The sequence below is a fragment of the Protopterus annectens genome, chromosome 7.part0, assembly GCF_019279795.1.
Source record: "Protopterus annectens isolate FY-2018-M chromosome 7.part0, PAN1.0, whole genome shotgun sequence".
Classification (NCBI taxonomy): domain Eukaryota; kingdom Metazoa; phylum Chordata; order Ceratodontiformes; family Protopteridae; genus Protopterus; species Protopterus annectens.
In genome coordinates this window covers 726820636-726843853 of record NC_056739.1, presented here as the reverse complement: position 1 = coordinate 726843853, position 23218 = coordinate 726820636, and the positions used below count along the sequence as shown (strand labels likewise).

General features: G+C 36.5%; 1 protein-coding gene across 2 annotated transcripts in view; it reads right to left on the bottom strand.

Annotated features, from left to right (window-relative positions):
• Positions 1-23218, bottom strand: part of LOC122806652 (immunoglobulin superfamily DCC subclass member 4-like) — a 2205210-nt gene that overhangs the window by 224344 nt on the left and 1957648 nt on the right. For both annotated transcript variants that reach the window (XM_044077249.1, XM_044077250.1), the window contains exon 12: positions 5767-5874. In XM_044077249.1, coding sequence (XP_043933184.1) covers positions 5767-5874 — 108 coding nt within the window. The remainder of the gene's footprint in view (positions 1-5766; positions 5875-23218) is intronic.

The window sequence follows — 23218 nt, the reverse complement described above, 5'->3', positions numbered from 1 at the left end:
CGAACAGTAGAGGTATGACTGATGAATCCTACACAAATGCACTTTATAAGCACTTACACGAATGCATGGATTATGTTATCCCTAACAGAACCAAGATGGTACCCTCCAAAAAAAGGAAGCCAATCTGGTGGTCCCCTGCCATAAACAAACCCTACACCAGAAGAAAGAAACTGTTGCAAAAAAGAGTAAAATCCCATGACTGGAAGAACTCCCTGGTCAGCCTCAGTAAGAAGCTGAGATCCCTCATAAAATCCTCCAAAGCTAGTTATGAAAACAAAATTGCCACTGATTCTAAAGACAACCACAAAGCATTATATAGCTATGTCAAGAATCTCAATGGCAACACTCAGATCTGCTCTGAGTTACAGCACAATGGCACTAAATATACAGAACCAACTGATATTGCCAACATCCTTGCAGATAGGTTCAGTGCTAACTTCACCCCCCTCACCCCCTAAAGGGCCCATCTCTATACCAGAAGAATGCAAAGTTCCTGTAATCACAGCTGCACAGCTGAAAAAACACACTCTCCAAAGCCAAGAACACAGCATCCATGGGACCTGACCACATCCCAGGCTGTGTTCTACATGAACTACAGAATGAACTTGGCACCCCACCTAAGCACCATGTTCAATCATAGCCTCACCTCAGGCTTTGTGCCCACTGAATGGTGCATAGCAACAGTTATCCCAAAAGGGGAGCCACCACGGACCCCAGGAACTATTGCCACATTAGCCTAAAGAGCCCGGTTTGCAAGGTCATGGAATGTGTCATCATGGAACTTATAAACAAAGACATTGGTAATCTCCAAACTCTGGACCCCACCCAGTTCGGGTTTGTAAAAGGCAGATCATGTCTGCTAAACCTGACTGACTTCTTTGAAGCAGTCACCAAAGTCGTAGATGAGGGTAAGGTGGTTCACACAGCCTATCTAGATCTCGCCAAGGCTTTTGACACCATCCCCCACTCTAGAATTATAGATAAACTCACTAAACTAGGTATAAATCCCTATGTCACAAGATGGGTTGCCAACTGGCTCACTGACAGACCCCACACTGTGAAAGTAGCAGACTCCAAATCCGACTTCAGACCAGTGACAAGTGGAGTACCACAGGGTTCAGTCCTGGGTCTTCTCCTGTTTGGTATCTACTTTTCTGAAGTACAGGCTAACATAGAAGGTCTTTGGCTAATGGAGTTCGCAGATGACTGCAAACTAAGAGACAATTGAAACTTCTAATGATGTGGGCCATCCTACAAAAGGGCCTCACTGAGACAGATGGCTGATGTCAAAGCTATGGCCACAAGCCCAATGCCAAAAAGTGCATTGTCACCCCCTTTGGTAAAAACTCTGTACCCATGAGCTACCACATAGGTGGTAGTCTACTTAATACTGAAAGTGTGATAAAAGATCTTGGGATACAGTTGGACAGTAGTCTCTCCTTTGATAATCACACTGCCACAGTAGTCAGGAAATCCTTCTACGTGGCACACCTCATCATAAAAGGTTTCTCATCCAGGAAAAAAGAGGTCATTGTTCCCCTCTACTCATCACTCATTAGACCCACTATAGAGTTCAATGCCCCTTTTGGTATGTACCTCACAAGACATCTACAACAACTGGAAAGGCCACAGAAATACATCAAAAAGAGGATCCCTGGCCTCAAACAGATGCCCTATGCAGACCATCTCAAAAAAACTCCAGCTTTACTCCGTCGCATATCGCCTACTCAGAGGCGGTCTCTGCCGAACATACAAAGCTATGTCAAACCCAGAGCTGTTGGACATGCTCCACTTAAAGAAATCCCAATCCCTCCGAGCTACACGCTCTAGGGACCTAAACCTTGTCACCACAATAAACAGAACATGTTGAAGGGATAGATTCCTGACCCAGAGACTTCCTATACTCTGAAACAAACTACCTATCTATATCAAACAAAGTTCCTCATTAGCACTCTTCAAGAAAAACTTGATGATTGGATGGGAAATATGAAATTCATCCCAGGGATCACTTCTGTGGCTCTGCTCGACAGGGGTAGAAGGAAAATAATTTCCTTGGGTGGCGAAAGCCAGGGTACCTTTTTGGCTAGGCTTGTATAGGCCTTGGGGCAGATAACCTAGTACCCACCTATGAACCTACTGAACCTATGTGTAAGGCTTATACAAAATTCCTTTGTGAGGTATCAGATGCTTTTGATGGATTCAAGTAGGCAGCATGAACAGTGTGATAACTGCCCACATCCTGTGTGAAATTTTCAAAGTAATTCACAAGAATGTGGAGGCATGATCTACCCTTAATAAATCCAAAATGCCGCAGGTCAAGCCTGATTAAATTCTTAACATCTAGATTTATGAACTAGCTAGTGATGCATTCAATGGCTTGGTAGACAAGTCCGTAGTCAATTGGCTCAATAGTGAGGCCATCTGTATGAAGAAGCACCACCACCACCACAATGCACCATTGTTTGTGAATATAGCTTGTGACAAGACTTGTAGTGAACAAGTTAAGGATAGAATCAGCATTGCCTGCTTCATGTTATTTACATGTCAAAGCAGTATTTTGTCAGGACATAGTGAAGCTGTATTTCTGGTCTTGGAGAGCACTTTAAGGATATGACCCTCCATTTGTGGATGATAGTTTTGGAGGAGAAATTTCCAGCAAACTTATTAGCCAATATGTTGGTGATATAATTTGGATTCAAATAGGAGGAGCTATTACAGACACATTCTGAGCAGTGATGCAAATTATTCCTTGGTTTTCTAATGTAGTTGAAGGAAGACCTATAATTATTCTTAACCTCAGAAGCCAGCATATATTCATAGAAGGCTTTGCTTGTCTTAATAGCTGTCTTCAGCTTTTTTATGAGGCACTTTATATTCTCACTGTGATGAGGAGGTTTGGCCATGCAAGGTAGTGTAAGCAGTTTCTTCTTTTTGTTGTAAAGTGTGCATTCATCTGGACCACCAAGGAGGTTTATTTTTGAATTTGGCTCTGTCTTTGGTCTTGGTGAGGATATCCCTATCAATGCATTTATCTAAATGAGCATAAAGATGCTTCCTTAGCATAAGTGGCTGCATATCTTTGATCCATTTTTGGAGTAGAATGGGAAAATGTTGTCATTTTATTGTAAAATTTAAAAGGTTAGCTTTTCTGAATTCTCTACAGAGTGTGATATTAGTAAGTAGGAGAGAGGATATTCTGAGAGCAAAGGCAACCAGTTGGTTATAAGACTTTACAATTTAGGGACTAACCATAGGCAGAAAGCAGGCTGGAGATAAGTCTGTCAAACCTAAACCCAGGACACTATCCCCCCTCGTGGAATTATGGATAATTTAATCCAGGAAAATTCTCATGAACAGAGTGTCTAAGAAGTGTTGCTCAAGCCAAGTGTTCCATTCTGTGGAAGATTAGATGAAGTCACAAAGGATTACAGACCCATCTCTTACAGGGATGCTTTCTAGGAATGCCAGGAACTGTTGGGATCATTTCTCTTCCTTTATTTCACTTAACCCTTCTGATAATAAAACATAATCAAGTTTGGTTCTAATACTCCCCCTACTAGATGTAATCTGCCTTTCTTTGTCTCACCTTAATTTTCCCTAGTCTCATCACATAACAGCCATAGCTGGCTCATTCGGTGCTCGGTGCCGCTCCCTGATCACAGCGTCCCACAACGATATATTGAGGTACAAAAAAATGCCACTTCTATAACCTGAAGCTAGTTCTTTCCTAAGGATATGCACAAGGTCCTATTTGCCCTCATATTCTATTGTCCCACACATAAAAAAGAGAATCTGTCGATCGCAAATCCCCAAACACATTGAAGCCCCACCCTTGCTACATGGTTCTGCATCCCTTCCCTACATATTCTTATACCTTGCATTAATTTCACAAACATTTTTGCTGATATTGCAAAACCTCACCTACTATTAATTCATTGATATTTACCATCACATAAATTCTTTTTATTTCTTGTAACAGTTCTATCCTTTTCCCCATCATTATAAGGCACATACCACAATAAGCCCACACACCCCTCCTCCACCTCTCATATGTGCAAAAAATACCATTCCTGAAATAAATGCATTCATATTAAACAGTTTAAAACTTCCTTCTTTCAACAACACTGCAGTTCCTGAGCAGGCATCGTTACCCGGACTGGATACACACTAAATACTACCTCCAAAGGCTTTAATTTGATCTTTCTGTGTCTGTGATACTGGTCTCACATCCTGTAAACACACAATATCTGCATTTACTTCTCCACACTATTTGCAGAATGATATTCTCCTAACTTCTTTTCCTATACTGTTAACATTCACTGTTGTAACAGAAAAATGACCCTTTCACCTTCTTTGCAGTTTTTGAACCTCCTAATTTTAGCTTTGTCTAACTCTTGTCCCTATCAGATGCACCCCTTCTTCCTCTACATCCGTTTGTAATATTTCATATTTATTACATGTGGGATGTCATCTACATGTTCCTTTTACTGCTCCTCCACTTCACTTTCTGCACCTCCTTCAGCCTTACTCATCACCATCTTCATTGTTACTTAATACTTTGCCACCCTTCACCATTTTTACTCCGAACCACAACATTTTTGTTTATTTAAAATTGTGAAATTCCTTCCTGGTAAATTAATGCTGAACTGTCAAACCAAAAACGGCCTGTATCATCAAATTTTATACATTTTGCCCTACAATTTTAATTGAATACCCTTCAACACTTTACATACATTTTCTTTGAACATTCTTGAACTAAATGACTGTCTTCCACATAAAAAAAAAACAAACAACATATTTGTGTATAATGTTTCACTGGATGTCACATTTTGAAGTGTACGACCTCTGTGCACTGCAGCTAAACTTTGTTTGAGTGCTTTCCTCTTAAAAAACAAGATTTCTTTAGAAATAACAAAGCTCTTCCTGAATTTAAAATGGTTTTCTCTGGATAACTACATCACAACATCTTTACAGAGTGCTATGTTTCCATGGATATATTTACAACTCATTCACGGTGGGCAATAGTTTTTATTAAATCCATCAAGACATAGCAATTCTGCAGACGTGTTCTATGCATACAAGCTAACTACAGCACTTGGCAAAACTCAGACCAGTGTTATTCCAAAGGGCCCCCATTCCATTTTGGCATAAACCTAGCTGTCTTCAGCATTAAAGCAGTTACAGGTTATGATCTAAACCAAGCAAAACTGCTATTAAAATCTTGGCATGTTTTTTAACTGTTGGAGGAAATTAAGTAACATAGTGACAGGAAGCAAAAGTTAAGAGACATTAAGGGATCAGATTGAAGCAACGAAGCTAAAATCCACAAGACAGAGCTGGCTTGACCAAGCCTCCCTTAAGAAGCCTGCTATGTTAAATGGTTTTATGGATCTGAAGAAGGGTTTCCAAAAGCACTTATCCACCTCATTTTATCATTGTTTTTATTTGTGTTTTTGTAATAAACCTGCTCCATCGTGTGGATTTTAGCTTCATTGTTTCAGTTGGATATATTTTAAAGCCTCATTTATTCCATGCTGTCTGTTTATTCTTGCTTGCACATTAACGAATCAGGACTGAGAAAAGTACAGCACAGACAGGTCAAACGTCTGAGAAAACACAGACAAGATCAAAGGGGGGGGTGCTACAGAAGCATATTTCATTAATTTATTTTAGATTTCAGATCTCCATTCTATTACAGTAAGAATCAAGGACAAAGTAAGCTTGATGCAGTTCATATATAAGGTATGTAGTTTTTTTAATCCTTACCTGCTGGAGGAGCTGGTACTTTTTCAGTTTTCCCCTTCCACACTGCAGCATAGCCATCTTCAAGCTTATTGAAGGCCACCACCTTCACCTCATACAGCTTATCGGGTACTGTTTCAAAAACAACAATCATAAGTTTAATGATTAATTTTAGAATTATGCTTTTATCAATTCTGTATGCATATTTCTCCAAATCATTACAAACTTCTATACATTTTAACAGTATAGACTGTTAATACTTCTCCAAGTAGTTTATTTAATTATAAGATTACACAGAAGGCATGAAAAGTTCCAATCCAACAGAACAACCACCGATGTTCATGGCACACCACATATCCGAATGCCAACTAATCTAACATCATGATGTCAACCACAACAAGCAATGTCATCCTTACACAGACTGATTTCATCATGTATTACTACTACTTCAGCTGATACTGTGTGGCTCACCAAGTGTCTGGATATAGCATCCCACCCCCTCAGCTCTTCAAGTGAGGATAAAAAAAAAAATAAAAAAGGGCTTCAACTTTTAATAATCATCAAGTTCGTACAGCACCCAGATGCCCACCCTCTCGGTTCTATAAGTGAATTTAAGCAATTTTTGGTTACAGCTTAACACATGAAGTGCTGAAGTGCCTTTCTGTACCACCATGGAGAACAGCATATCTGGTTCCAAAGGACTACAGAGCAATACAAGGAGAGAAATTTAGGACCTTTCTTGGACCACTCAGGTATCAGGAACCACAGACTGCACTCACATTATAATCATGGCTCAATCTGGTACACAGCCACTGCAATATAACAGCAGGGAGGTCTTCCCCTCCCTTATCTGCCAGGTATTTTGTAATGTTCTGTCTTGCAAACAAATTCTGACACATGGGATGCTCAACCAGCTTACAGCAGAAGGGCAAAAATGGGATAATCTCCTCCAAAATAACCTACCACTAAAGTCTTGTCAGTTGTAAATGTTGCAACTAATAAACACATGACATGCCTTATAAAAGATCATCACCTGTTTGATTTTTCCCATGAGGCCAGCTTCTTGACTGTACCATAGCGTCAGGACTTTAAGCATGCCTGCCCATCATTCTTTGTAATCTCCTTCTCACCTGTGCTGTAAACTGTCTCTATTATGTGAACACTATGCTAATAAATGGCTTGGCTGGATCCCTATGCTATTAATATTTAATCCTAAGCAAGTGTTCCCAAATGTATAGCTACCCAGGGACCCTACTCATAAACACTGTGTCCCATGCATTAGGACTGGTGCAAAATGGAATTGCATACTGCAGCCCTTCACCATTCACAGAGAGCTACCCAGTAAGTTAATTCCCTATACACATTTTACATCCTTGTCTAGTCTCAGTCCTCCATACACAGAGCATATATACAAATGGCAGTCTTCAGACTGGTTTGAGATTTCCACACCCTGCCAGGAGCTGTGAATGGGCAGGTCTACCTACAAACGTTATGGGACCTAAACAGCACATTATTGAGGAAACTCCTTGAGCAAGCTGATGATCTCTCTCCCCTGAATAACAGCAGCAGTGCATTTGCCTAAAATACATTTACAGATACAGATACATATATACATACAGCTATCTGTCTATCTATATAGATAGATAGACATAGATAGATATATGGGTCCACTTCATAACACTGAAATTTCATAACGTTGAATTTCATAACATTGAGACCATAACATTGAAAATTCAAAACACTAAAAATCCAAAACATTGAAAACTCAGAACAATGAAAGTGCACTTCATAACATTGAAAACTACATTGCACAAGTAAATAATATCACCTCCACCTACACCACCATCAAACTAATAAACACACTTTTTACTACATTTCTGCAGGGAGGTAGCCTCTCTGCATCCCCCAGATGCCCCGTAAATTAAATATACTAACTCCAAGATCATGCTACAGTGAAAAACGTTAATTTCCTGACATCAAATTAACTTTTTTCGACTGTCATGTGATCTTGCAGTAGGTATATTTAATTTACGGGAGGTGTTTGGGGAAGAAACGTAGTAGAAAGTGTGTTTGTTAGTTAGCTGCTGTTGTAGTGGCGAGGGTGTTAGTTACATATGCACTGTAGTTTTCAATGTTATGAAGTACACTCTCAATATTCTGAGTTTTCAATATTTTGGTCTCAGTGTTATGAAATTCAATGTTATGAAATTTCAATGTTATGAAGGGGACCCATATATCTATATATCTATATATCTATCTATACATATATATATATATATATATATATATATATATATATAAAATCATCATCTTTCGGCTGTTCCCATTAGGGGTTGCCACAGTAGATCACCTGTTTCCATTTCTTCCTGTCCTCTGCATCTTGCTCTGTCACGCCAACCACCTGCATGTCCTTTCTCACCACATCCATAAACCTTACCTTAGGCCTTCCTCTTTTCCTGTTACCTGGTAGCTTCATCCTTAGCATCTTTTTCCCAATATACTCAGCATCCCTCCTCAGCACATGTCCAAACCAACGTAATCTTGCCTCTCTGGCTTTGTCTCCAAACCTTCCAACCTGGGCTGACCCTCTAATATATTTATTCCTAATTCTGTCCACCCTCATCACACCCAGTGCAAATCCTAACATCTTTAACTCTGCCACATCCAGCTCAAACTCCTGCCTTTTTGTCAATGCCACTGTCTCCAACCCATATAACATAGCTGGTCTCACTACCCTCTTGTAGACCTTCCCTTTCACTCTTACAGGTACTCGTCTGTCACAAATCACTCCTGACACTCTTCTCCACCCACTCCATCCTGCCTGTACTCTCTTCTTCACCTCTCTTCCACACTCACCGTTACTCTGAACTATTGATCCCAAGTATTTAAACTCATCCACCTTCGCCACCTCTACTCCTTGCATCCTCACCATTCCTCTATCCTCCCTCTCATTCACACACATATATTCTGTCTTAGTCCTGCTGACCTTCATTCCTCTTCTCTCCAGAGCATATCTCCATCTCTCCAGGGTCTCCTCCACCTGTTCCCTACTCTCACTACAGATCACAATGTCATCTGCAAACATCATAGTCCACGGGGACTCCTGTCTGATCTCATCAGTCAACCTGTCCATCACCATTGCAAATAAAAAAGGGCTCAGAGCTGATCCTTGATGTAACCCCACCTCCACCTTAAACGCATCCATCACTCCCACGGCAGACCTCACTGCTGTCACACTACCCTTGTACATATCCTGTACCACTCTTACATACTTCTCTGACACTCCTGACTTCCTCATACAATATGACAACAACTCTCTAGGCACTCTGTCATATGCTTTCTCTAAGTCCACAAAGACACAATGCAACTCCTTCTGACCTTCTCTGTACTTCTCCATCAACACTCTCAGAGCAAACATCGCATCTGTAGTGCTCTTTCCCGGCATGAAACCATACTGCTGATCACTAATCATCACGTCCCTTCTTAACCTAGCTTCCACTACTCTTTCCCATAACTTCATGCTGTGACTGATCAATTTAATCCCTCTGTAGTTACTACAGCTCTGCACATCACCCTTATTCTTAAAAATCGGTACCAAAACACTTTTTCTCCATTCCTCAGGCATCCTCTCACTTTCCAAGATTTCATTAAACAATCTGGTTAAAAACTCCACTGCCATTTCACCTAAACACCTCCATGCTTCTACAGGTATGTCATCTGGGCCAACAGCCTTTCCATTTTTCATCCTCTTCATAGCTATCCTTACTTCCTCCTTGCTAAACCATTGTACTTCATGATTCACTATCCCTACATCATCCAACCTTCTCTCCCTCTCATTCTCTTCATTCATCAAGCCCTCAAAGTACTCTTTCCATCTCCTCAACACACTTTCCTCGCTTGTGAGTATGTTTCCCTCATTATCCTTTAGCACTTTTACCTGCTGCACATCTTTCCTAGCTCGGTCCCTCTGTCTAGCCAGTTGGTACAGGTCCTTTTCTCCCTCCTTAGTGTCCAACCTTTCATACAGCTCTTCATATGCCTTATCCTTAGCCTTCGCCACCTCTTTCTTTGCCATGCACCTCATCTCCTTATACTCCTGTCTACTTTCTTCATCTCTCTGACAATCCCACTTCTTCTTTGGCAACCTCTTTCTCTGCATATTCTCCTGTACTACTTCATTCCACCACCATGTCTCCTTGTCGTCCTTCCTCTGTCCAGATGTCATACCAAGCACCTTTCTAGCCATCTCCCTTACTAGCTCTGCTGTAGTTACCCAGCTATTTGGTAACTCTTCACTGCCACACAGTGCCTGTCTTACCTCATCCCTGAACTCCACCTCACAATTACCCTTTTTCAATTTCCACCATTTGATCCTTGGTGCTGCCCTCACACTCCTCCTCCTCTTCTTGATCACCAATGTCATCCTGCAAACCACCATCCTATGCTGCCTATGTTTTAATACAATCCCCATTGGTGCAGGCAAACCTATACTCATTCTAAGCCCCATCAGTAATGCAGTGGTGCACTAACCAATGGTGGCATATGCTGGACAGGAAGTTGATATTAGCATAATATGGTAATGTCCCCTCCCTCAGTCAACTTTTATAAATCACTCCCTATCATTACAACAGACCAGAAAGCAGACTTGGTGTGCCACTGCTCTCTCAAGGAGGCTTAACCATGCTGTGCTATGTAAAAATGTAATAATCTACAATGCCCATTTAAGTATGTAGCTGTCTAAACACCTGTTGCAACTAGAATGATCACATTGCTTTCACACTAAAAAAACAAGTGCCTAAATCATAAAATCTATGGAGACTGATTTAAAGCCTTGGCAACCTCTGCCTTGGGTATAGTGCCAAAAAGGCTCCACTCTTTTTGACCGATTACACATTCGACAGTCCAGTGGTATAAATACATGATTAAGAGTCTTTAATCTCTTTTACAAATTTAACAGAACATAGAGGGTTAGCTATGTATTACAGAGGACACTGCTTCTGTGGAACCATCTTCCACTACATAAACCTAATTCAGATGAATAGATGGGTAAACCACAGATTCGCTCCTGGCCCTCATGGATATGAATAAATGTAATAACCCCAACATATAGTTATTTGGCCTGTCTTTGGGTATTTTTATTGCAAAACATAAGGGCTAAAAATTGCCATAGGAAAGCAAGGCTAAGCTTCATAAGATCCTCACTTATCAATAGTCTAGTAAGTACCTATGGACCAATGAACATGGCACGGACTCTCCAAGGCATTGCCAGCTGTGTCCCTCACTATTTTGATTAACACTACTCTCAAGACCACAGACAAGCAGCATTTTGCACAGTCCCCTTAGAAAATTGTATAAATATTCCACTACGTACATGCTTCCATACTTCCTACATTGTGATATGTACTTAACAATTTGAGTGTTACCTAGTGTTTCAAGTTCTTGTACATTTGCAATTACTTTTTTTATCTTATAGTCACCAACAACTAAGAAAAAATAGGAGTAGCTCCACAGTATAACAGAAAGAAAACATAAATCCAAATAACAGAAAGAAAACATAAATCCAAACAACAAAAAACACACTGGGTCCTCACCAGAGAACTCACTTTATTAAGACTTTGTTCCAACCCTTTCATCTTAAAAACCAAGACTTCTTCAGAAATGGCAAAGCTCTAAGTGACACTCCATTTTAAATATGCAGTAATCATGTGATGAAAGTCATGTGCTCAAAAGACGTGATAAATGTTAATCACTGTATATAACTTTGCGTTTACAGCTGTCTTGTGACTTTTTTACCACATATTTTTCATCACATGACTTTGGTGAGGAGACAGTGTGGTTGTTGTTCTTCGGATATTTTATACTCATAACTTTTCAGAAGCTTACTCCTCTCCCACTTAGCTGACCTAACTCAGTATAAATACTACCATTTAACAAATAATTCTTGAAAACTCTTTTGTAGTTCTAACAGAACTCTTCAAAAATGTCATTTTTGCCCACTATTACTACTAAATTAATTATCTGATGCAGTTTAAGAGAGAGATTTTTTAACACTTCACATTGTTATTTCTGGTAAACAACTTCTTTAAATTATTACTTCACATTTTCTGATATTGTATTATTATTTATTTCACTATACAGTTGTAATATTGCATTTTCTGTCACAACACTGCTTCACATAATTTAGAGTCCGTGGCTCAAGTCATGCAAAAATACAAACTTAGATCTGCAAGTCTTATACATCTGTATGTGTAGAAAAAATATCTGTGGCCAGGATCACGAATGAAAAGGATCCATTATTGATCAGTCTATCACCTGGATAGACATAATAAGTACATGCATATGTACATTAGTTTTCTGTTTGATGCAGTAAATGATCTGCTATGTCAAAACCAGGACTAACCAAACATAATGTTTTAATATCAAAGGCATTGTTTCCACTGGTGAGCCCCTATAAATAATTAATTCATTCATTCATTTATTCATTTTTTCCTCATACTCATTTATTCGGTCATTCAGGCACTGATTCACACATTCATTCATTCTCTAATGCCCACTTTATTTTAAACAGGGTCACTGGAAGGGACAAACTAACCTGGCACTTAACAAGAGGCAGAGAATAAATCTCAAACAGAATGCCAATTCTTACTAATAGTAGGGGGTCCCTGCACACCTGTGCAACCCACAGAACAAGATCTCAGTCAGAAACTGTGTCTATTATCTACTGTTTTCTGAATTAATAGTTTTCACTGTATTAGTCTGACAAGAGTTGGAAAAATTTTAAAAGTGGCAACAAACTATAATATAAATGCAATATTTCACTGTATTAGTCTGACTAGAGTTGGAGAAATTTTAAAAGTGGCAACAAACAATAATATAAATGCAATACAAAATTGAAAAAAATGTTATCTGTGTCTGAAAATAAAATGACACAACAAAATAAGTATACATTTTAACCACAGTGCTCTAAGTGAGAAAAAAAAACTGAGAAATACAAACCTCTAATTAACTTTAGTATCACAAAAGAGAAAGAGTCATTGTCTCTGCACTCAGTTAAACATCTACAGTGATGGGCAGAAACATAATGACTGTGAGGTGAAAGGATCGGCTTTCCAAGGCGAAAAATATAAAAGGGGGTATGATCAGCACTGGAGTTTTCTTCACTGTTAGTAAGGGTATATTCAAGTGCCATAGGAAAAAAAAGTATAACCTATATAAGTGTTCATTTGAAATTTAAGCACTGGAGTCCTGTGAAATTAAAAGTACATGGAGATATTAAATTCAAATGGCAGGATCTTCAGATATGTTTGCCTTACTAGTGCAAAGATATTAAACAAGACCTTTAGAATATGAATTAGAGAACGCAGAAGAAAATGTTTACATTACGCAGGACTATTGTTCCACATGGACATATGAATATGTGTGAGAGGAACAGGTTAGCAAACAAACGTTCCTGTGCACAGCTGACTACTTCCACAAGTCAAGTTGAATTTTTTGCTCAGAACATAAGTCAGTGTCATTTATGGAATCCATCCGTAAGTTTTTTTTTTTTTTTTATCTAAGAAAGTCAGCACAATTCATTGCCATTATCTGTAGCCTATGGTGACAGCCATAAATATTCAAAAGAAAAATTAATTTGACAGTGGTCATATCCCTACAGCAGAATTTAAAAAGGGAAGTTCTTATCTTTATGATTTCTTAGTGTATAAAAAGCAATAAATAATTACTCTGAGTGAGCCATTGTATCTGCTAGCAAATCTTAGTGTTCCATGGTTATTCATATGTAAATGAGAACTTAATTAAAGCCTGAAGGCACCCGTGTGTTCAAAGCTTCTGCCAGGTAACAATGTCACTGAAGCCTTGATCTTACTTTGATTGCAGATAACACAATAGACTAAATACAAACTTGGCAGCTTCATTAAGTGCATGATATTGTCCCTTTTGCAATGCTCTCCACACATTACAAAACAAATTATTTACACAAAATATCAGCCAAGTTACTTTTATATTTCAAATAAATAGTATAAATATAATTTTGTGTAATTGTGGAACCGTTGTTACAGAACAAAAAAAATTCTCATTATAGATTCCATTTCTTTTAATCTGTGTATATTTCACTTAATTTTGATTAAGGCAATTTGTCAATTCTTAAGCGAAATTAAGTAAAATATACATACAATGCTTCACACTGCACACAAATTGACACTGCTGCCTACGCATTTTTGTAGTGAATAAGTAATTCATTTTTATTTTCCTAAAATCATGTTCTAAAAGAAGGAAGCATTCATTTAACATAAATGTGTTTGCAGTAGCACTTTTAGCAGTACAGTCGGGTTAACTGTGTTGAATCATGTACAATATGAATGCAGATTAATGACCAATCTAACTAACATATCAGGTTTTTATGGACTAAGCTACAGAACTCTGAATTTACTGTTCATAGACTCCACCATAAATTAATTATATAAACTTCAGGGAAACAAAATCTAACATAAACTGAAACAGAATTCATTTTTGTCAAACCCCCCAAATGAAATGCTATGCTGAGCATTAGACACTGACTCAAACACTTGACTTAAACTGATTTTTTGCAAGCATATTTTAACATCTTTCATCATTAATATATTTACAGAATACAAGAAGAAAGCATCAAGCATCTCACCTGAAGTTAATTAAGGATGCTAAATAAGGGTTCTTATTTAAAACTGGGACATCACAGGATTACAAGTTTTCTAAGAATTAAATAAGGCTACATAGTTAACATTTGCCAAAGTTATAGTAATGCAAAGCTACTAGACAAAGTATACTAAAATATTTTTATACAGATGCTTCCACATTATATTTTACTGGCTCGCTCTGCCCAAGAATAACTGTGTAGATCTTCAGTTGGAACTAAATATGCTTATTTACTACAGAAATGGCAAAATTAGACTTTCAGGGTAAAGACATATATGTTTGGCAACAGCAGAAAAAATACCAGTGTTGCAGGTAATAATGTTATGAAAATAATTTAGCAGACTAATTGTTTTGTACTTCCAGAATCTAGCTCATGGAGTTTTGTTAGCTCTCAGCTGAAATATATATATATTTTTACAGTAATACTGAAACTAATATGACTTGTAAATGATTCCACAAGCTTTAAAGCGGTGATGATTCTGAAAAGCCAGCTATCATGTCTGCAGCAATGACTCTGCTTTGTTTCCTATATTTCAATTGATGATTAAAGTCAATGACAGCATCAACCTTACTCAGATCAGATCGATGGGTTAATCAGTTTGTTCAATTTACACATTATCGTAAGTCTCAGACTATGGCTGGAATATTATTTATTTATTACCTTTTGTTTACTGGGATGGTCCAACTGGGTACTCGGACTGATTTTCAGTGAGGCTCCAAAAAATTACAAAACAATAGACAGAAAAAGAATTTCAGTTTCTTAACAGGAGAAATGGGGTCTTAATATTGTGCAATGGATAATACAGTCAAGACAGATGTTAATATGATTTGATTTCTGTAGGAGTGTTATACAATAATAAACAAGTTGTATTTACATATATAGCAGTATTCAAATTTATTTTATATTGGAGTGATGAAAGGCAGTATATATTTACAAAATATAGCTAGGCTCTATTTACATTACTTACAAGTCTTACAGGATAAGAAAAGAGAGCTGAAGAGCTAAGGGTTGGTGATATTCTAGTGATCTGACAGAGAAAGTTAGTCAAGATGTGAACAAGAACAGAGCCAGGAGTATCAGATTTTTTTATTTCCTTCTTAATCTAAACAGTTTATGTAATGGATGTTCTGTTTTAGGGCGACTGCTGTGGTGCAGCAGTTAGCATTGCCGCCTCACAGCAAGAGGTTCTCTGGTTCACGGCTGGGATACCTCTGTGCGGAGTCTGCATGACCTCCTTGTGGTCACATGGGTTTCCTCCTGGTGCTCCGGTTTCCTCCCACATTCCAAAGACATGCTGCAGGTGGATTAGATACTCTAAATTGGCCCTAGGTGTGAGTGTGTGCGTGTGTGTGGCTTCAGTGGAAGGTCGGGCACCGAGCTGGCAACCCAACTCTGTAAAACTCCACCACCAATCTTTCTGTGGACTGTTGTTCTGCTGTGGTGACTCCTAATGGGAAAAGTCGAAAGAAGAAGAATGAATGTTATGTTTTACTAATGTTAATTGTGTGGGATAGGAGAGAAATTAAGTAATTTCACTGGAAAAGTAATGTACTACTAAAATCTATTTTTAAATATAAACAAATTTTTAATTGTTCTTAGTACATTAATCAAAACAGGCAAAACTCATTTAACTGTTAAATGGTGCTCATGCAAGTATATATTTGAAAGAGCACAACTAGTCCCACTAAAAAATAACTGGGATATAAGCAACTACAGCAATTAGCAAGTCGCGCCTTCAATGGGCTGATTAAAGTCTAAAATGCACAAAAAGTAGGACAATAAAATACATGTTTTATGTAAAAAGGAGTAATATCTATAATATATTTCAAAACATAGAGATTAAGTGAGAGACTACATGATAAGATATTTCTTGAGAGTTTCAGGACCAGACTTCAAATGAGCTGCTTTCAGTGTAAGCCTGCTGTGATTCCAGATCACTTGCTTCAGAGTAAGTGACTTACTGTGGTGTAAGGCCTACCTATAATCAGGCCAGAATCATAGAGCTCACTTACTCTGAGAGCAAGTCTTTTGGAATTGCATCCTTTATCTTAAGATTTCTTGAGAAATACTAGAGAACAAACAACAAAATGTTTTGAAACAGACCCCCTGTTTCTCTGCCTCAAGAATGCATTTTTCATTTTTCAAAATTCACTGCCAGAGACAGGAGTATGAGGATAGCCATCTTCTATTAAAATTGGAAATAGGCATTGCATTCCGTGTGAGAAAAATGACTTAATGCATGTGATCTACATGAGGAGCATTTAGCATGTATTTTGCCACTTGAAAAAATATGGGGGAAGGCACTACATCACTAACACTTAGGGCTACCACCTTTTATTTTGGCCAAAATCAGACCAAGAGACCATACCCCTAACACCTCCTATAACCCCAGCCACCTCCTCCCCTACCCCCACCCACTTTCTGCCCATTTTGTGAAGAAATGTTCATGTCAGAGGGAGGAGAATGTCCTGTTTTCCATTTGAAGTTCTTTTTTTCTGCCAATTTATTATGCTTTTCTATATAAAAAGCACGGTAAAGCTGCCAATTTAACAAACTTCAATAGTGTATTTCTTCTTTTTTTTTTTTTGAGACAGAATACAGCAGTTTGTACAATGTTTTCCAGACTACTAGACAATTGGTTTGAGCTCCAGATAGTTCAGAAAAAAACTGATAGGTGGCAACATTACTAACACTGTTAACAGTGGTGCAACTAGTGCCTGATCTGGCACCCCATTACAAATTTAAGTTGAGGAGCAAAAAAAAATAACAAGGTCCCCCTTCTCCAATCCAGTACTTCCTATCTGGTCTAAGGAGCAAGTCAGGTTTCTATATTTATTTATTTTATTTGAATTTGTTAACTGGTGGAGAGCCTAGGCAAGTGGCAAACACAGCAAAATATAATAGATTTTTTAATTAGAGTATTTAATTTTCAGGGTTGTGGAGCAGGGCCAAGTGGGATAGGAGTGAGGGCAAAGCCCTCCACAATTTTTTTTAATTGTAAATGTAACCTGATGGTTTACATTTGCAATTACTTTTTTTCATTGACTTTAGTTGTGATTAATGGTAATCACCACTGTTTGTTCAATGTTTTGTCTTTTGATCAAACTCACTGGTGATTATTTATTATAAACTGATAATACATCAAATTTGCTTTTAGTCAACATCTATTTAGTCAAAACAATTTGGTCAATAAGCCAATGGTTATCAAGCATGACAGGTCAGTTTCAGTTTTGTATGCATCAAGGTTACTGTTGGGCATATGAGAAGTAACTTGTCGTTTATGTTGTCAATATAGTGTTGTAAATGTTAGGAATATTGAATATTTGGGTCTGGCAATCACATTAAGTAGAACCTCTAGAAGAGTATAAATTTAACAATGTCAACATGCATAAGGTTGACAGAATATGGTACTTTTTTTGAAAATATCAGCTGTGAAATATATTAAAAGTTTAACAGCTTGTTACAGATATACTGCTAGCAAGCAGCAGTAAGGAAAAGTGGATTGTGTCAAGTAAGATTTTACTTCAAATCATTACTGGTGTGATGTGCAAGTCTGCATCTTCACTGACTTCCTTAACTGTTTTTATATAAATCTTTGCTGATGTGATATCAACGTGTGTGCCAGCAACGATTCCTTTATTGTGGGAGATTTCATTTTCCAAGTTGGCATGATCCTAGAGTTGGTATATAGATGTGTCGGGGGGGGGTATATGAGGTACAGTGGTGTTGCACTTCTTCAAAAACACACATTTTTTTTAATAAAGTTTTGTCATTATCTAGCTGAAAAGGTCAATAGACAAATACCGTCAACATGCTGCAGTTTTTATTTGTGGATTTAATTTTTGTCAACTTCTTTTAACTTTAGATATCATTAAGTATATATCCATTCATTTATATGAGTACATAAAAAACAAAGTTTTGTTAAAAGAAGCACAATTCATCAAAAAGTTACATTGAATTTATCTTTCACTGAATCACTACAACTATGAATCCATAAACAGATTGAAAAAGAAAATGGTGAAACACACCGCACTTGCTTGCAGTCATAATCTGTCTGTACAGTGATACTGTTAGGGAAAGAATGCTTAGGATTCTTAATGTGTGTGGTTAAGGTTAGGGACATAGGTAGGGTTACCTCACATAATTAAGGGTGTGCCAGAAGGCTTCATCCCCCACAGAGACTACCTTTCATATTACTTCACCTTGCCCTTAACACAAACTGTATTCAGTAAGGATATACAAAGGGTTGTACGACTATTTGGGCTGCACTGAAATCCAGTCTTAATGTGCATGGTGAGTGGGGGGGTAAGTGAGAAGAGTATTTCTTGCAATCATGATGCTATACTAGCAGAACACATCTCTCATCTGCCTTGTGATGACTTGGGAGGGATACCAAGTAATAGCAGATAGCAGACAGGGTGAAGCACCAAAAAAAAAAAAAAAAAAAAAAGAAAGAAAAAAATACATGGAGAATATCAATGGTCCAAATAATCAGCTTAGACAACTAATAGCTAAAAACTGAAATTGAAAACATAATATGGCCCTGAAACAATCTGATAATTTCACCATCACCTGATGACCTTCATTTGCCCCTGAAAATCTGGCCTCCCATAATATTTTATGTGGGACATCTACAGCCTCATCAATGAACTAAGCCCACAAACTGTAGAAACAGAACCACATGATCAGAAGACCAAATTCACTCCAAACATTTCGCAAATGATTACTAATGAATAAACTTAATTACTTAATTAATTAAATATCAAAATATCACTAAAGCATTCAAAACCAAATTGCTTTCAGACATCACAAATACATATTTTTCTTCAGACAAATTCACCAAACTAAGACTTTCCATGAATTAAATATCCTTCTATATAGCACTTACTGGCCACATGAACTTAATCAATCTATCTCCAATTAGCATCTGAAAATAACATTTTAAAATACCAAATTGTATTTTAGTTAGCTAAGCCTTCTTTTCAATAAATGTGTTTTTAGTGATGCATTTTCATTTACACCAAAAAACAGCTCTGTATTTAACAGAATTTGCCATTTGGTATCATTTAGTAAAAAGTTAATTCTTGTTATATCCCCCAAGAATATTTCTCTGCAGCCTATAAAGCTGAAAATGTAAACAAAACATGAAAATCAGCATTATTTTCACATCAAAATAATGCCCAAGTTCTACTACTTGTTTGTAAATCACAAATAAACTTTGTATACACATGGAAGATGCATATTATATCTGCTGTAAAATGTTCTATACATAAGAAGTTACATACATAAAGCTGTGCTTGCTAAAATCCACTCTTTATACAAAAGTATACCCTTCAGTTGCACAAAAAGGTCAAAAATAAATTTACTCATGGTACAGTGCTTATACTGGAAAGTACACAGTCATAAAAGTTTAATTTAATTCTCCACTAATTCCTTTAGTTTCTTGCAGAATTTATAACTAAGTGCTTTTTTTCTTGAAATAGCAGCATTTACTTGAAGGATGGATCTTAAAATACCACAGTTCTTACAAGATCTGGTTAGCAGTACTTGTAAATGGCAAAATGTAAATATGTTTACAATTGCTTATTTAGAAGTGATATCACCTTCTGAATATTGGCTGTTATTGAATAGTGATGGGTTTTACAGTGTTTTAAACACACTGATATTTAACAGTTAGAAATTCTTTAATAGCATTAAATTCAAAGTTTTACATTCATTCTTATGCTTATGTCAAATAGGTTCCTTTCATTCTAATTCCTTTATACTACAAAAAAGCTACTAAACAAGGTTGTCCACTATCTCCACTACTATTGCACTAGTAATAGAACCTTTTGTTAATTGTATTAGGTGAAACAAAATATGTATGGAATAAAAACAGAAAGTGATTTGGAACTAAAGATTCAGCTCTTTGCGGATGACATTCTGCTTACAATAGGAATTACAGAAAAATCACTAGAACATATAATTAGTTCTGTGAGGCAGTTTGAAACTATTTTGAACTTTAAATTTAATCATAATAAAAGGATTACATTATTAATCAATAGGAATTTTAAAAAAAATCATATAAAATGTTTTAATTTCAATTGGAATAACTCTCAAATAAAATGTCTTGGTATCATCATTACATGCAATATTAAGGAAATTATACAAGTGAATTTTCAATGGGTTATTGATAAAATTATAAGTTTAGTCACAAGCTGGAGTAAATTTTGCTTTACTATGGAAGAACATTTAATGTTAATTAAGATGGAAATTCTCCCTATAATATTATTTGTTACACAATCATTAACATGGTCTCCACCAAAAAATTTATAAAAAAGATTAATAACATCCTACTTAAATTTCTTTGGCATCCAAATCAACCAAGAGTTTATTTTAATTGGCACAGAAAAGGTTGGGATAATGGAAACTAATACATCAAGTATTATTATCTCAAAATAACAAACATATTACTAATTGTCAAAAGCAAATGGTCCTTAACAGTTTTGCCTGGCTACTAAAAGATTATTGTTTAAATAAAAACATTTTTTGAATCAAATTCCTTATAAAAATAATATTCTTTCTTCCTTCTGAAAACTAATATATTGCAATTATTGTATTAAAGACCTGTTATTTTCAATGTTTCCAATAACATATACAAATGAATGCTTAGAAACTCATAATTCCACTAGAAATAATAACTTAATTTATTGGCATCAATTTTGAAATGGAATTGAAATACATTCTGCTGAAATGTTAATACCTAGATACATTCACTATTCTAATAAGTGGTTAACACTAAGAATATGTAGGGATTTTGTAAACTCAAAGATAAATAAGATATTTAACTTGGATAGAAATTTTTGCCCAAATATTGGAATTCCTAATTAATATTAATAATAGAGTGAAGGAAAATGAGTCTTACTTATCACAGATTTATAGAATTCTTAGACTAGACTTCTTACACTTGGACAATACTTTTTGGAATTATTCCACAAAAGTTAATAATGGAAATTTTACAGATGAAGATAAAAAAATAGTTTAAAGTCAACAGAAAAAATACATCCTCTTTATATTGGAAAATTTTCACCTAGAAATTCTTGCACAGATTGTTACACCTATCAAGGTTACAATTATGTGTAAATCAAGTAGAATCAAATGGCCATGTGTTTCTGAAGTAAAACTTGATTGGACACATATGGTATATGAATTTGAGGTCAGCTCCCCTTTTTGGAAATAAATTAATAACATTATTCAAGCACTGTGATCGGACAGATGTAATATTTCCAAGTCACTGATTTTATTTAATGCTCTAATCCCTGAAATAATTCCAAGGACTCAAATGCCTCTTGGAAGAGCAAAGCTAATTCCTTGTGTACTGGATTTCTTAGTATGGCAAAAATTGTATGTAGTAGTGAGTTACATCCTATTAGGATGAGAACTTCTACTATTACTCATTCCTTTAAGTCATGGCTAAAACTTAAAGATTTGCTTGAAAAATATTAACTGTTGTCAATCTACATTACATTAATATATTAAACAGCTGTAGATGCATGTAAATAGCTATTTGTTTTATTTTAATCTGATTGCACTTTATTAAAATAAAATAAAATTTTCAAAAAATTAAAGAAATTCTTTTTAAACTAAATAAAAGGGTTAACCTTTAAAAACAAAGCTTAACTTCATTATTTAATGCTTGAGCAATGCAATGGGTTCAGATATATTTATAATCACACAAATACATTTTTCATGTGGGATATGGAATTTTTCTATAAAAGGGATGGTTTCCTGTAAATGCAGTTACTAAGAAAAACTTGTATTTCTATTTTATAAGTCTTAATATTCAAGAAATTAACCTTTTTAGGATCACAATGAATATCAATAACAACCGGTTAGTACATAGCCCTCAGCTCACCAATGCAGTATACATTAATAATAACTTCATGAATGATCAAAAGTGTATTACCAATTAAGTACCATTGCATCGAAAGCCTCAGATATGTCAATGTCTTAACTTCTTTGAAGATAAAATATGTACAAGCTTCTCTTGGGCCATAAGTGCATCTTCATTTTGCAAATCCCATTAAGAAATTGAGAAACCCACTGTTGATCAATGCATACTGGTCTTTTGTATTGGTGGCCGGACTCCAAGAATTGTAAAAAAAGTAAGTGCTGAATTTTTATCAATTTCTCCCCTTCTCTGAGATTGTCTAATTTTGGAGGTGACAGCTAGATATATAGAGAAAGTGCCAGATCCAGTACAAGGTGACCTAATTACTAACCTAGTGCCCAGTACTTGCTGGGTGGGCCTGATAAATGTTCTTCCATATCTCCCAACCCTGACCGCTACTCAGATGCTCTGTTTTGATGTACAAAATCTCCAGGAAGTTTCAGTCCCCACCTCCCCCACTGACTCAAATTTACATCCAATAAGAGAAACTGCCTGCAGCTTTTAATATATTTTTGATACAACAGAACAGTATGGTATTTCTGAAGAGTTGGGACCATTGGAAGTCCTGTCACTATATCCTCTTATAACATTTTCCAATAAATCACTGTTGTATTCTTATTTATTATATGTTTAACCATGTAAATCCACATTTCCGGGACAACACAGGATAACTGTCTAGTTAAGTGACTTGGTCAGAGTCCCATTGAGTAATCAAACAGAGGTACAAATAGTCAAACTTTGTAGCTCTGACTAAAGAAAGCAGATCATTAAGCACTTCAAGCCTCAAAGCTCTTCACCAACTACCAGAACTTCATTAACTTTTTCATATTTTAATAAATCACTGAAGATAACAGTGAGTCAAACAATGTCAT